The 15,793-nt window shown below is 45.9% G+C and overlaps 1 protein-coding gene across 1 annotated transcript in view; it reads left to right on the top strand.

Moving 5' to 3' along the window:
• Nucleotides 1-2,383, top strand: part of KCMF1 (potassium channel modulatory factor 1) — a gene marked incomplete at its 5' end in the record, with an annotated part of 39,073 nt that extends 36,690 nt beyond the window's left edge. Inside the window, one exon of the mRNA XM_023495276.2 lies at nt 507-2,383. Within this exon, the coding sequence (XP_023351044.2) occupies nt 507-768 (262 nt within the window). The remainder of the gene's footprint in view (nt 1-506) is intronic.
• Nucleotides 2,384-15,793: the final 13,410 nt, after the last annotated feature.

Consider the following 15,793-nt stretch of genomic DNA (forward strand, 5'->3'; position numbering starts at 1 on the left):
GAAAAATTAAGGCCCAGGGAATTGTAGGACTTTCTCAGCATGGGGCACTGCCCATGAGGGCACAGTAGTAGATGGCTGGTATTAAAAGTTGCTGTGGTTGAGAACAGCAGCGGCAGTGGCCCACCCCGACCTTCTGGTCTCGTTCTCAGATGCCAGGCATCCGGCCCACCTGGAGGATGCCAGCACACTTGGTGGAGTAAGGGCGGGGGGGGGTTGCAGGGTGGCCTGTTCTTGGTCTGGCTCGGGAGGTTCTCAGGACTGGGTATCAGAGAGAGCCACGTTTGACTCCTACCTTGAGACGGACCAGATCTCCATCATGGTAAAGAGAAGACCCGGCCCCTACGAGAAGCATCTGGCAGGGGGCGGCCTCTGGCCGTTAAAGGCCCCGAGCCGCACGGAGACCTCCAGCTTTCGGCAGAGGGCACGGGCCTCCCTCCCGGGGCCTCTGTACCTGCCCCAACGCCGCCCGGCTTTGATCAGTTCTCTTCTCTTTTGCCATCTTGCAGGTTAAATGATCCTAAGATGTCCGAAGCCGAGCGTCAGTCCATGGAAAGCGAGCGGGCAGACCGTAGCCTGTTTGTCCAGGAGCTTCTACTGTCCACTTTGATGCGGGAAGAAAGTTCCTCCTCAGATGAGGATGAACGGGGGGAAATTGCCGATTTTGGTGCTATGGGCTGTGTAGATATTATGCCTTTAGATGTTGCTTTAGAAAACCTAAATTTAAAAGAGAGTAATAAAGGGAATGAGCCTCCACCACCTCCTCTTTGATGACACCCCAATTTGCAGACAGTGTCCTCTGTGCTGTATTTGCCAATGAAAGTGGACAACAACTATCTTGGGTTTGTTTTGGTGATTGTAATTTCAGGTCTGTCACTCTTGTTACATTGTGTACATTCAAAAGGAAGAGAGAAAAAAATATATATGATAATCATTTCCACTTAACTAATTTTTACTTCTAGCAGGTAAATGTAGGTAGCAGTGCAGGGGTGATCCTGCTTCCTGTACCTTGACATGCAAAAGGCTCCTAATACTCCACATTCAAACTGAAGAGGAAAATTGAAATCTCTAATGAAGCTGCTGTGTGTATTTATGAATATTAATGAATAAAAACTGCTTGGATGGTTTACCTTAACTACTGCATGAGGTTTTTTGCAGCGTGCATGAGTTTTAGTGACCTTGTCATTTAAAAACTTAAATACAAGGAGTAAAACTATATGAGACCCAAAGCTTTCCCCAACATTATTCAAAGGTTACACGACCTAAGAGTGAGTGTGCGCTAGCCGTTTGTAGCCATGAAGTAGCTTTTGAATAATGTCCTAACATCTGACTGAACCAGCCCCTTCCTTTCTGTGCCTCGAGCACCTGCCGCCAGCTGTGCAGCGGAGTGGGCCCTTTGCAGGGCGAAGCCCCCTCGCCCCGGGTTCTGGTCCGCTTGGCTGCCCACGTGGAGTCCGGCCTCTTTAAATGCATCCGAGAAGAAGCCCCAGGAAAGCTACTGTCGAAATCTGCTGCAAGGGCGTCTGTGTGCCCTCAGAATCAAATCCTGTTCATATTTGTTTAAAGTTTTTACTTTTTTTGTGGTTGTTTCAAAATTTTCAATTGTTAAATATGTTTTATTCAGGTGTAGATGAATTCATTTATTCACTGTTCAACAAAGTTAACCTGGATTATGTTGTCTTAGTTTTTTTAAAAGCCTCACCTTCTCAATCATATTTTGAGTTATTTATGTATTTGCTTCTAGTTCGCGAAGATTCTGTCAGTACCGGGGAAGCTTGAGGATTTGCCTTCCCAGACTTTGTCAATATATTACAACTGAATTCTTAATGCTAACCTTAGCACCTTCTATTTATTGGGGTTTTCTGGCATAAAAAGTAAAAGCCTTTTAATTGAATCATGCCACCTATATGCCTATATTATTAATCCTCTGTGTAAAAAAAAAAGGAAAAAATGTATAGCAGTTTGGGTTTGTTTGGTTTTTTTTTTTTTTTTTGATTTTGTTTTTGTTTTTTGTTGTGCATAGACTTTCATAATATACCTGAGGCAGGGACAGCAGTTGGGATAGGGGTGGTGAGGTTGGCAGGGATGGGGAGGGAATTTTTTTGGAATGTAAATTTAGGACATTAAACAAAGTTCGCACAGCTTCTGAGAAATTTACAACTAGGCTTCTCCATAATCATGTCTTTTTCCAGTTCCCTTTTCTCTCTCCCTTTCTCTCCTTCTCTTGCCATCCTTTACTTGCCTTCTTTTTCTGTGTCCTTCCATTTCTGTAATGATTCAAACATTTAGAATTAAATTACAGACTTGAATACCCACTGGTGTTCTTAAGAGAACTGTGACGTGTTTGTTAATCTAAAGCAACCAAAAAAAAAAAAAAAAAAAAAAAGAGTCATCCCACATGTCCAAAAAAAAGTTTGTTTCATTTTCATTTTCCTAAAGAAGCTTCAGATTCCAATGATTTCCACATAATAATAGGTTTGTTTTCTTTAGTCTCTGCAACGAAAAATGTTTTAAGGGAAAAATTTTACACTAGGCCTCTGGTTATCCTAGCAGTTAACCCCAGTAGGGATTTTTTATTGATTGTTGAGGATTTTCAAAAACAATTTTCAAGCTGTAGTCTTTTCAGACACACCTTCTGCACATTACAATAAGACACACAGTTCAATAAAGCATTTTCAAGACTGTTGTTCAGTTGAATTTCTTTGGTGTTGGTGAACTATCCTGACTACTCTACTCTAGGATTTCAAATTGGAACTCTCCTGTCCAGATATTTTCCTCTGCTTCGTCCTCGATAGAGCATTTTTGGTTTTGTGTGAGTTAATTCTTTCGGGGATGCAAAGTAGAAACGATGAACTTTTCACTCTTTTTTTCCTCAGAATTTCTTGGTAAATGGAAAAGCCATTTTTTTTTATTCTTTTTGAACCCTGGAGGCCATTGTGGAAGTCTCAATGATGATTTAACATTTCCAAATATCCAAAGATGACATGGCATTCGTTTTATTGTTTTTAGCAGACATTTTACAAACATTTCATCCCATCTATTCAGGAATGTGTTTAAGATAGAAAAACTCAAGTGTGTGTGTGTGTGTGTGCGTGTACGCCTGTGTGCATGTGCATGTGTACATGTGCCTAGATTTAGATGCATATATATAGAAAAATTTGTGTTCTCCTTTTTGCTTTGGTTTTTAAAATTAGCATCATCACACCATTTGATTTCTCTCATTCTTTTGAATGAAAATATGCTGCAAAGACTGATGGGGTCAAAACAAAAAAATGGATAGATGTTGACATTTGTTTTAGCTATCTTTGTATATCGCTGGTCTAGTCCCTGACTTGGTTTGGGAGGCGGCTGTCTTACCTATAATCTTGAAATATTCTCTGACATTTTTCACTTGCTTTCTGTTAGATGTGTATCGTACCATTTGTACTATAGGAGGTTCAGTGCCAAATGTTTCTTGGTGAAACTGAGGGGATTGTCCAGGGTTGCCCCTTTCCTGTTTCTCCTCCTTTGTAATCTGTACCATTCATTGTATACATAGTGGGTTCTGGTATCCCCAGCTACCAGTTGGCTAATAGCCAACTATAAGATAATTATACAAGAGTGACTCTCTTAGAAATAGCACCATACTTTTAATGTGTCTTAATCAAAAAGCACCAGGAAATTTTTTAAATAAGAAAATAGCAAGGTTCCCCTATGGAGCAAACAGTGTCATGAAATAGATAGGAGTGATAACAGCAAAATCCCAAATTGTATTTTCATTGTATTGTATTGATTTAAAGAAATTGCAGAACTTGTGCTGATATGTATATATTTTAATTACCAAAGGAAGAAATTTTTTTTTAAGCTCATTACCTTTTGTGAGTGGTGGTTGTAAGTATAAACTTACCAAATCTTAAACTGAAACAGAAGAAATAATTGAGGCAAATCCTGGAACACTTGTAGTTTTGGAGTTTTAGGACCTATGTTTGAATCTTAGCTCCTGAGTAAATCACATTCCCCCATCCTCAGATTCAATGAGGGGATTGGACAAGATGACCCTTAAAATTCCTTCTGACCATTAGTCTTTATAACCTCAACCTTCCCCTTCTCTCCCCCACCCCATCAAAAAAAGAAGCATCCTTGTGAATAGAATGTCCTTCTTATTCTTAGGAAGAATGGCAAAGATCTTCCAGAGTCGCCTAATCTCTTGAAAAGTTCCCTGTTCCATAGAAGAGGATGGAGTTCTTGAGAAGCTCCTGATGGGAACAAGATTTGGTCTCCAGGCTTTCTAGAGCAGCCAGTCGAACAAGGTCCTGAAAATTTTCCGCTTCCAACACAATCTATTGGAGATTTCAGGACTATAGAGAGAAAAACAAGATGAAGTTGGGGAAAAAAAAAAAAAAAACAGGAAGGTGGAGGAAAGATATAATTGGGGGAAAAAATCTGATTTCTGGTTTGTGTTGGCTAGGATAATTTGGGAACTGTAAACATTATGGACACAAAACAGTCTCCTAAAAATCCCAAAGATATTTGTCATTTCTCCTTTTGTAGTGTCTTTACTTCTAATCATCTGCACTAATGAGTATTACTGTAAGTAGGAAATATTTTTCTCAAAAAAGGATCAAAATTAAGGTCATTTTTGTAAGAGTTTGCTAAGTTTTCATTTAGGCAGAGTATCTACTCTGAAGATAATCTAGAGGCTTTTCCTTTTATCTCTTTGACTTTGCCTTTGCCTTTTCTGAAGCCTACCTGGAAGCCTTTTAAGCCAAACCACTTGATCTTTCTCTCCTCAGATGTAATTGTGGCTCATTCCGCTGGATGCTTTGCGCTAATCTTGAGAACTTAATGCTGTAGTTAATGAGCACAGAGACCAGTTGGGGTGAGATTGCATGATGGAGAAAAGGAATACGTGACTACCTCTCTTGAATCAATTCTCAATTGTGTTGTTTCCTTGTTTCCATCACTGTGGTATGAATTTTCAGAAGATTTAAGCACCTCTATGTTTGAATATAAGAAATCCCAGTCTAAAACTAAGTGGTAATATATCTTTTTTTTTTTTTTTTGTAAGAATAGATGACTGCCTAAAATTTATCTTTTCCCAAGACTTTCATTATAATTCAAATAGAATTTTCCTTAACTTCCCTTCTAATTGGGCTTCTGGGACCTAATTCCAAGGGCTTCTTTGTCAAGTAACAAGTGACTTGTAAACAAACTGGGCAGGCTCATTAATCCCATAACCCAGTGGCACTTCTTACATGAAAGTATAACATTTGCTGTCATTTCTTGTCCTTCCAGATTCAACTGGGGGAGATGGAAGGGTGGATAGCAAGAGGAATGGAGCTATCTATTTGAGCATACTACCTCTCCTACTGGTGGTGAAGTCTGCCTATTAGCTGGTCAGTTGATCTGACCCCAGATAGATACTTGACCTGGAATTTAGAAGAGAAACCATTCAAAGGTCACAAATCTTTTAAACTGATGAATTTAAGTTGCCAGAGAATTAGATAATGCTTCACAAGGTTCATAAAGAGGTTATTAGATACTGATTCCTTTCTTATATATAATCTTTCACTGTTGGCAGCTTATTCCATGTATAACTTTATTAGGATGTTTTTACATATTTTCAAGCTACACATACACACACACACACACATATACATAAATGTATGCATGGAGTGGAGTTTTCAAGCCATTCTCAAATTGCTTCCTTGATACCTGCGGCTTTGCTTTATTGAAATAGTTCTAAAGACTACTCTAAGGGATTGCCTTAATTTTGCTTTTCATCACCCTGTGTTGGATGTTCTTTTTAAAGCATCGGTGCTTCCTTCCAAATACTGTACCTACACGGAGAGACCCCCTTCCATTCTTTTCCTGATTTGGAAGAAACCATTGTAAAGCGCTTAGCAGAGTGCCTGGCACACAATAAGTACTACATATATATATATAAATGTTAGCTATTATTATCTTTGCACATAACGCCTATTGACTTTACAGACTTAAGTGCTTCCTTTGCTTCCTCTCCATCCCTCAACAGAAAAGCGGTTCCATTCAACCCAGGCTTATAACCAACTACTGTGACAGATGTTGAGGATTCAAAGATAAAAATCGTTCCTGCCTTCAAAAGCTTACGTTCTACTGGGATGAAGTAGCAAGTTCATACATGAGTAACTAGCATAAACAAAGCGGTGATCAGAAAAGGGTCTCTCCAGAGGTGGTGAGCCAAGTCTTGAACCAGAATTGTAAGAGGGAGATGGCTGACCTGTAAAATGGGTACAGGGAGGTCGAGTGAAATCATTCCCGAAAGAGCCAGATCCTGAAGGGGTCTGTTTTAGGCTAGGGTCGAGGTGACAGAGCCAGCGAAGTTTCTTGCTCAGGGCAGTGTTTCAGGATTGTCATTTGGCGGCTGTGTGGAAGGATGACTTGGAGAGGGCAGAGTTGAAGCAGGTTGACCAATTAGGAGGCCATGGCGTCAGCCACGTGATTTCCACTACATGGAGGGTTCCAGGCCGGACTTGCCTGCAAGAACTGGGGAGGCCTCGGTTCTTGGGGAACTAATTCTCTGAAGGGATCGCATGCAGGCCAAAACTTCTTGAGCAAACCTAAGTACCTTTTAATTGGCTTCTTTATTAAAGGGAAGAGCCTTTCATACGCAAAGTCAGTCTTGTGTTCCGACTTTCATGGATGCTTGCATAAAGGGATTTTGTGTTCGTCAAGTTGCAGTTGATTTCAGTTGGGGGCAGTTGAGAGCCAATTCCAAGTCTCAAGCTAAGGACTTCTGAGTAATAAACTCAAATAGAATGACTACATCATTCATAAGGATCCCTGAATCAGGCTGCATGTTAGTTTTCAAATGTGTTATCTGTGTTTTACTGTATTTTTAAAATTTTTATTTTGTTAACTATTTCCCAGTTAGATTTTAACCTAGTTCTGCCTATGGGTATTCTGGGGTAGATGTCCATGCTTGTTGGACATTTCTGCCTGGGCAGTTTACTTATTTTACTAGCATATTAGTTATGTTTAAGACCAGTCTCAATCACCTGTGGTACCAGGATCCCCCAGCAGCAGCTGAGGCAATTGGTAGTTGTGCCTTAATCTTTACTGGAAAAAGCCATTATTTATCCTTTGCCTTCTACGCTGCCCCCGGTCTTTTCCTTCCTTGCCTCCTTCATTAACCTGGGCATTCATTGTTCAGTTTTGCTTGGAGTGTCCATAGCCGTTGACCCCTGGGGTCAGTTCTAAGGTCACCTTGCATTTGATGGCTCAAGGAGTCCAGGGAAGTCGGCCCAGCCTTGCCTACTTTCTGTTAGCTCAGCAGGGTCTGCTTTTTGGTCCTCTTCGTCCAGAAGAAATGGAGGGAACTGGATCTGCTTATTGCTTCACTTTTCACCTAAGGCCAGAACCTTTGCTCCTTGAGGGCAGTGAGGGGGGCTGTCTGGGAGGGAAAAAGCATTGAACCTAGAGGTAGAGAAACGAATGCTCAAGGAAAATCACTTCCCTTCTGGGCCTCAGGGAGCTCAGCTCTGAATCGAGGACCAGATTGAGGGGGTTCTCCCCCACATTCCCCACGTCTGATCTGTTGTTGAACAACCACCCTCGGGCCTGACGCCTTCTCACTTTAGACTTTTGGTACAGCTTCCTAACTGGCCTCCCAGCTTCCATTCTCTGCTCTCTCCAGATCATCCGCCATTTAGCTGCCAAAATAACCTTCCCAAAGCATGTCTGAGTATGTCATTCCCCTGCTCCTAAGTCGTAAATGGCTCCCTATCGCCTCTAGGATAAGATACAGTCTCCCCGACCTTCACAAACTGGCTCCAGCCTACCTCTGCAGGCTAAATTCACATCATTTCCCTTGCTTTCTGTGCACTTTTACCCCTGTTCCTCATAGCTGGATGCACTTCCTCCTCACCTCGACTTAGAAACCATCAAAGCTAAGCTTGAGAAACTTCAACCAAACTTTTCCTGCTCTCCCTAGCTGTGTTCCCTCCTTCCTTAATGTGTATATACTTATCGTATGTATGTACGCAGTAGAATGTAAGCTCCATATGGGCAGGGACTGCGGTTCATTTGGGATTTGCATCTCCAGTGCTAAATAAATGCTTGTTGGATTGGATTGGGGTGAATAAGTACTTTCATTTTAAAATCAGAGACCAAAAAAAACACTTGATTGACTTGATCAACCCTGACCAGTTAAGAAAGTAGCATTTCTTTATACCATTCATATTCCTTCTCCATGCAGGGCATTGGGTTCCTTCCCTCAAGCACCCATCGCTTAGATTGGTGGAAGTCTAAAACTCGACCTTGGCTCAGTGTTTTATTTTGTAATCATGCTTATGACTAAAGATCTTTTTCTATGATTATTAGTCATAAGAGCTTTTTAAACCAACCAGTAATTACCTAGGGGTCATCAGCCAAAGACTTTACCCTAGGAGCCAGAATGAGGACTAATTAAATAGAAGCCTCTGAAAAGCAGAGTCTGGCTTAGTGTAAAGAAAACCCTTTGTGATGGGAGCTGTCCAGAGGTGAAGTAGACGGCCTTGGTGAGTAATGAATTTTCTGGAATAGGAAACCCAATGGTTTCTTGTTGAGTATAAGAAAAGATTCCCTTTCCTAGAGGTTCATCTTGTTGACTCGAGTGAGACAATGTAGGTGACATTTTGCAAACCTAAAAGTACTAAGTAAACAGTGATGATAATTATTTTCTTTTGCAAGCAAAAGTTTAAAGAGTGACTACTCACCATCTCCATTGTGCACCAAATTTTTATTCGGATACTTCTTAGGCTAGATAGAACTCCAAGGTTCCTCCTTGCATTGACTTTCTGTGATTGTGGCTTCACTCCCACTTCATGATCATGAGGTTTTTTTTTTTTTTTAAAGAAAGTTGCATTTTTGTGAAGCTCCTGAGTAAAATGTATAGCTGCAGCTTGGAGTCTTGCAATTTAATGAGATGGTGGGTTCAATTCAACATTTATTAAGTGTGTATTATGTGCAAGACACTCTCCTAGATACTAGGGAGACAAAAAAAGAAAAAAAACCTAGCCTTGCCCTCATTTATTTTCTACTGGGCAGATACAACACACACATAGAGTTAAAAACAAGTGTGAAGAAGGATAAATCATGTAGAAAGTATTTTCAAAAGGAAGAGAGAATGATAATTGAGGGATTCAAGAAATGTCTCATGTAGGAGGTGATGCCTGAGGGTGCTTTCAGGATAGCTGGGATTCTTTGAGCATGGGAAAAGGAGGGCCTTCCAGGTATGAGGGGCCTCCAAGGAATCAACAAGCTTTTATTAAGCACCTTTCCCATGCCAGGCTCCGTGTTAAAAGCTGGGGATACAAGGCTCTCAATCCCAGTAGCTTCCATTCTACCTAAGCAAAGATTGATGGGAGATAAAATGTCCTGTACAGGCTACTTTGAAAATGGGGGGAGTGGGAGAATCCAAGAAGGAGAGGGAGTTAATATGAATTAAACTTAAGTCACGTTATAGGGGGCTTCATATTTCAAGATGAGATTGTATTTGATCCTAGAAGTAATAACCAATGGACATTTTAAGAAGGGCTGACATGGTCACATCTGCGTTTTGGGAATATTATTGGGGAGCTGTGGAGGGAAAAGACTAAAGCCAAAGAAACCAGTTAAGAGGCTGTTGTCATAATCCTGGTGAGAGGTAATGAGGATGCATTTGGAGCAAAGGGGAAAATGGAATCTTAAATGAATAATAGTTGGTAAGTGATAGGATGTGAGAGTTGAGGAAGGAGGGAAGAATCAAGGAGGAGGAAGTCAGAGAACAAGATGAAACCTGTTCACCAATATGAGCTGAGGGCTAACTAATTCTATGGCCTATGGACATTAGAGATGAAAAAGATAGAGATCTTGACAAACTTCAATTTACACATAATGGCCAGATCATAAAGCTCACCACTTGGTTGGAGAGAATAAGATGAAAGATAAAGATAAGGATGAATTTGAGGTTGGGGTGAGCATTCAGAGTCAGATTAGAGTCATTTTTCAAGTGGAATTAACTGCTCTTATCAAATTATTCCTAGATGATGGGATGCAGAAGACTTTAACGAAACAATAACTAACTACCCCTCCATTTCTTTTCACCTGTGACAGGGGGAGTTGGGGGCTGGCTTTCAGATTTGTAGAATTTCCTAGACTACTCTTTAGTCAGTCCTACATCTAGGATGATAGAAATGATTAATCGATGCTAAGGGACAAAGGGCAACCGGGTAGTGTCGTAAAGATTCATCTTCTGAGTTCATATCTTGCCTTAGACACTAATTGAATGACTGGGCAAGTCACTTTTAACTCGGCTTCCTCATCCGTAAAATAAGCTGGGAAAAGGAAATGGCAAACCACACCAGTGTCCTTGCCAAGAAAACCCCAAAGAGTTGGATGTGACTGAACAACAAAAAATAGCATTTATATCACATTGTGAGGTTTGCAAAGCACTTTACAAATATTACCTCATTTTTCTCTTCGCAATGGCCCTGGGAGTTATTATCCTTAATTTACCGATAAAGCAACTTAGGCAGGCAGGTTCAACAACTCCCTCATGGTCACATACTTACTGTCTGAGGCTGCATTTGAACTCAAGGTCTTCCTGACTCCAAGCCCGGCGCTTCATCCACTGTTCGGCTTAGTTGTCCCCATTTAAAACCACCATCAGTGAAAAACACCTATAACTTCTGTAGGGGACTGGTCGCCCAACTTTGTCAACAGAGAGCTCAGTCTTTCACAAAGGATAATCCCATTCCATCTGGCTACAGTTTTGAATGTTTTTTAAGAAGTTTTTTTTAATAAATATTGAGCAAAATGTTTCCTCTCTGTAACTTCTCCTGATTTATTCCAGCTTCACCCTCTGCAATCTACTCCCTCTCCTCTCTACTCACTAGTCTTTCTGACATATGAACCTATCAATCCTCCCCAAAGCTTCTCTGGTGTGAAAATCCCCCCTTCCTTCAACCAATCTTTATTAAAACAATTTTAAAACCCCAATAACACTGACATATTGCTCTAAAGTTCGCAAGACTTAAAGCTTTTTCCAGATTGAATTATCTTAGAAATTGGAGATTGAGGTTAGGGATAGGAAGTAGGTAAGAATTTGGATTTTGTTGCATAGGGAACTCATGGGAAAGGAAACTTCCCCTTCCAGGTCAGTCCCCTCTCAGAAACTGAGTCTTAGGTAGTTGCTTAAGGCTCCGAGGAGTGAAGGTCACCCAGCTGCATCCGACCCCAGCTCTTGCTGGCTTCGGGACCAGCTTTCTAGCCGGTATTTCCAGCTGCCTCTTAGCTATGACAAGCAGAGTAGTGAATATTTTCACTCAATGCTCACAACAACCCGATGGAACTGATACTATTATGATGGATGAGGACACTGAACCCCAAAGAACCAAAGTGACCTGCCTAGAGTCACACGATTCCGAAGCCCCTGATTCAAGATGCAAATCCAGGTGTTCTCCCCCAAGATTCTAATGCTGGAGCCCTTAGACAGCGTCTCTCCTCCATCCCTCAGCACCATGATTAGCTCCCATCTGTCCTCCTCGGATTTGTCAGTGTCACCTAAAATGCGGCCTCCAGACTCAGCCGGCGCTCGGGGGGCCGCCCCAGTAAGGGCCGGAGCACCGGGCCCCAAGGCGGGCGTCCACACTGGCAGTCCTCCAGACCTGGGAGAGCCCGCTGGGCAGGGTTTTCTGGGGACCCCTCTCACGAGGCTGTGGGGACTGCTCATCTGCGCGGCCAGGATGACGGCCACAGAAGCTCGCCCCGACCATCTGCTGTGTCAGGGAGGGCTGCGCCCTTCTGCAAGGAGCCTGATCCTCCCTCCTCCCCAAATTACTGCTAGAGAGGTATACGGAGAACAGGGGCCCAAGCATCTAAAGTGTACGTGTATGTAAGGCTGAACTGGAACTCGGGTCCTCCTCACTCTAACCCCAGTGCTCTATTCACTGTGCCGCCTAATTGCCCCTTTTCTTCTTAAACCTTTTATAATCCATCTTCCGATTTTGTCATTCTATCAAATTGTCTTCCACAGTTCAGTTATCTTTTGTCTGTCTCTGTCTCTCTGTCTCTGTCTCGCTCTGTGTCTCTGTCTCTCGCCTGTCCCTCTGTCTCTGTCTCTCGCCTCTCTGTCTCTGTCTCTATCTCTGTCTCTCGCCTGTCCCTCTGTCTCTGTCTCTCGCCTGTCTCTCTGTCTCTGTCTCTGGCCTGTCTCTCTGTCTCTGTCTCTCTCCTGTCTCTCTGTCTCTGTCTCTGTCTCTCGCCTGTCCCTCTGTCTCTCTCTCGCCTGTCCCTCTGTCTCTGTCTCTCGCCTGTCTCTCTGTCTCTGTCTCTGGCCTGTCTCTCTGTCTCTGTCTCTCTCCTGTCTCTCTGTCTCTGTCTCTGTCTCTCGCCTGTCCCTCTGTCTCTCTCTCGCCTGTCCCTCTGTCTCTGTCTCTCGCCTGTCTCTCTGTCTCTGTCTCTGGCCTGTCTCTCTGTCTCTGTCTCTCTCCTGTCTCTCTGTCTCTGTCTCTGTCTCTCGCCTGTCCCTCTGTCTCTCTCTCGCCTGTCCCTCTGTCTCTGTCTCTCGCCTGTCTCTCTGTCTCTGTCTCTGGCCTGTCTCTCTGTCTCTGTCTCTCGCCTGTCTCTCTGTCTCTGTCTCTGTCTCTCGCCTGTCCCTCTGTCTCTCTCTCGCCTGTCCCTCTGTCTCTGTCTCTCGCCTGTCTCTCTGTCTCTGTCTCTGGCCTGTCTCTCTGTCTCTGTCTCTCTCCTGTCTCTCTGTCTCTGTCTCTGTCTCTCGCCTGTCCCTCTGTCTCTCTCTCGCCTGTCCCTCTGTCTCTGTCTCTCGCCTGTCTCTCTGTTTCCCCCGCCCCTCCCTCGCACGAGGAGTGTTCGATGGCTCCCGGTCAGAGAGCAGGCTCGGGGGAGGGGGGGGCGGGGACTAGTTTTTGCCTCTCTCCGCCGCCCGCCCTCGTAGGTGCTTAATAAATGCTGCCCGGATGACCAATCAGAGCCGCGACTTCTGCTCGGGGCGGACCCATCGGGGCGGCGGGGGGGGAGGGGCAGAGGCTCCAGGAGCGCTCGGGGAGTCCCAGGAGGCAGGAGCTGGAGACAGGATTCTGGGGACTCCGGGATCGGGGTTTTCCCCCCTCCCCCGCCCCCCGCCAGGCAGCTGCCTCCCCACGCGCAGACACTCCGGGGCTGGGGCCGCAGCGCAACAGGCCGCGAACCTCGATTTCTGGCCCGGGGCAGTTTTATTCTCTCTCCCCCCTCATTCTTTCTTCAGCTGGCCCCGCCCCTGCCTGAGACCTCCAAGATGTTGTAACTAAGTAGTGACGGACGATGACCACGCGGGGGCAGCAGATCAACGCGAGACGGAAATGGCCCTGGTTCGCTGTCCCAGCATGGGGTGCCCGAGGCGCTGGCCGGCCCAGCCCCCACCCCCGCCCCCACTCCCGACGGCCCCACCCCCGCCCCCACTCCCGACGGCCCCGCCCCCACTCCCGCCGGCCGCTTTCCTCTTCACTGTTCCTCGAGACCGTACGCGGAGGCGGAAATGGCCGCACGTCGGGATCTTGCCAAGAAACCCCCAGACGGGGTCGCCAAGCGTCAGGCTTTGGGAGTTCTGTCCGCCTCCTGCCTGGCGCCCTTCCCCCCCCTCTGCTCGGCGCTCTCTGCCTCAGTTTCCCCATCTGTAGCTCTATGCTCCTGGGGCCCCAGTTCCAGAACCGAGACCTTAGAGTTGCTCCGACCCAACCTCCTGCATCGTCAGGCTCGGATCGTTCACAAAAGGGGGACATTATTAGTAAAACCCCCTTCGGGAGACCCCGAGGACCCAAGGAGAAATGTGCTGAGAAGTGCAGCCGACGGCCAGCGTCACTGCCCCGGTGCCCCCCACAGCGCCTGGCATAGAGGAGGGTCGGAAACATGTCTTTCGTGGAGGCGGCCGGTTGGTGCAGAGGCAGCGCCCTGGCCCTGGAGTCAGGAGGGCCCGGGTTCGAATCTGGCCTCAGACACTTCCGGGCCGCGTGACCCGGGGCAAGTCGCTTAACCCCCAACTGCCTGGGGGGGGGGGGAATATATATACATTGAAGATGGGAGACGGCAGAGGGCAGGGGAATTTGGAATTAGGGCCCCCCCCCCAATCTGATCCTAGCTGTGTGACCTTGAGCAGGTGACTTAACCTCTCTGGGCTTTGTCTATGGAATGAGAGGCCGGACTCTGAATCCCTTCCAGCTGAGAATCTAGGATCCCGTGAAAGGAAGAGATGGAGAGGCAGGTGACAAAGAGGGGGAAAAAAGGGAATCATCTCGGACCTACGGTCTGGCCTTGACCGGGTCCCATTCAGCGGCTGCCCTTCCTGCCACGGAAGCAGAATAATGACAGCCAAGTTTTCTGCTGTTCTCTCATTCTCCCCCCGAATTGGGAGTGTGGGGGGGGGGGGATGGGGCAGAGCAGGGAAAAGCCCGTGGTTGGAAGGAGCAGGAGTTCATGAATAATCCAGAAGAATCCAGGGACCCCCGAGCTGCCTGGCGGCCTCCTGCCTCCAGCTGAGACTCATCATTAGCTACAGAAGCATCTGTGATCCCTGACTGCCCACATCCAGGGGGGAGCCTGGCACGGCCTATTTCTCAGCAGCTGTGCCAAGATAGTATCTGAGCCAAGTCTTGGGGTCTAAGTTCTTCACAGCGGGGAGCGGGGGTGACCCAGGAGACCCCCAAGTTCCCTTTAATGAGCTCCACCGGGACCGCCCCGATGTGTCCATCAAAGGCAGTGCTGCTCACCTCCTCCCATCAGCAGCGACAGCAGATAGATCCACAGACTCCTACAGCAAAGCAGCAGGAGAGCGGGGGGAGAGGAGGGGAGCCAAGAACGGCCGTTAGCCTAGGTTGGGAGCACAGCGAGGGGTCCCGGGGCTGGACAAGAGCGGCCGAGCAAGAATAGGGGACGTGTCCCCCGCGCTCAGTCCGCCAGCCCCTTTTCCGTGTATTCCATCACGGGGGCCTCACACCAAGCTTGCTCAGCGAGCGATTCCAGTCCGGGAACGGTTCTTACTCCGGCATTCCCTTCCACTCACCCTGCGTGCGGTTCTGTCCTGTCCCACCAGGCCGGAGCCCTCTGAGGGCGGGAAGGGCCTTTTGCCCTTCCTTGTATCCCAGGGCTTAGCCCAGAGCCTGGCACAGAGCAGGTGCGCGATAAATAACCCACAAACAGAGCCGGTGCTTCCCGCGGGCTACAGTTAGCGGCAGCGTGTCATCATCATGGACCACTGGGCCAAGGCTCGCGTCGCTGTCATAGGACGCCGGGCGAAATCACCGGCATCAGAGCCAGGCCCTTCTCAGCAACGCAGCGATCCGAGACAGCTCCGGGGGGCGGGAGAACGCCACCTTGTTCCTTCGCATGGCTTTCCCCCTCTTGGTCTGATTTTTCTCGCACTTCATGACAAATATGTTTAAAAGGACTGCACATGTTTAACCTGAATCACTTTGCTTGGTGTCCCGAGGAGAGGGAAAATAAGGACGGGAGGGAGAGAAAACTGAAACACAAAGTCTTACAATGAATGTTGAAAAGTATCTTTACATGTAGTTGGGAAAATAAAAATGCTATTGGGGAGGAATAAGAGAGTCACAGCCAGGGAGAGACGGCTTTCTCTACCCCCTCCCCAGGAGATGTAACTGTTACGTGTGAAAACAGACATTCAGACACTAAAAGTGCCTTTTAAATAAAATAATCCCATGCCATTTGTCTTCTCAAAAGAACCTGACGAAGATTAGATTAGCTTTCAAATCCATACTTTAATCCGCGTGGATCCAGGATCCCTTTACAACCTTCTTGTGCT

This window comes from Sarcophilus harrisii, chromosome 2, assembly GCF_902635505.1.
Source record: "Sarcophilus harrisii chromosome 2, mSarHar1.11, whole genome shotgun sequence".
Lineage (NCBI taxonomy): Eukaryota > Metazoa > Chordata > Mammalia > Dasyuromorphia > Dasyuridae > Sarcophilus > Sarcophilus harrisii.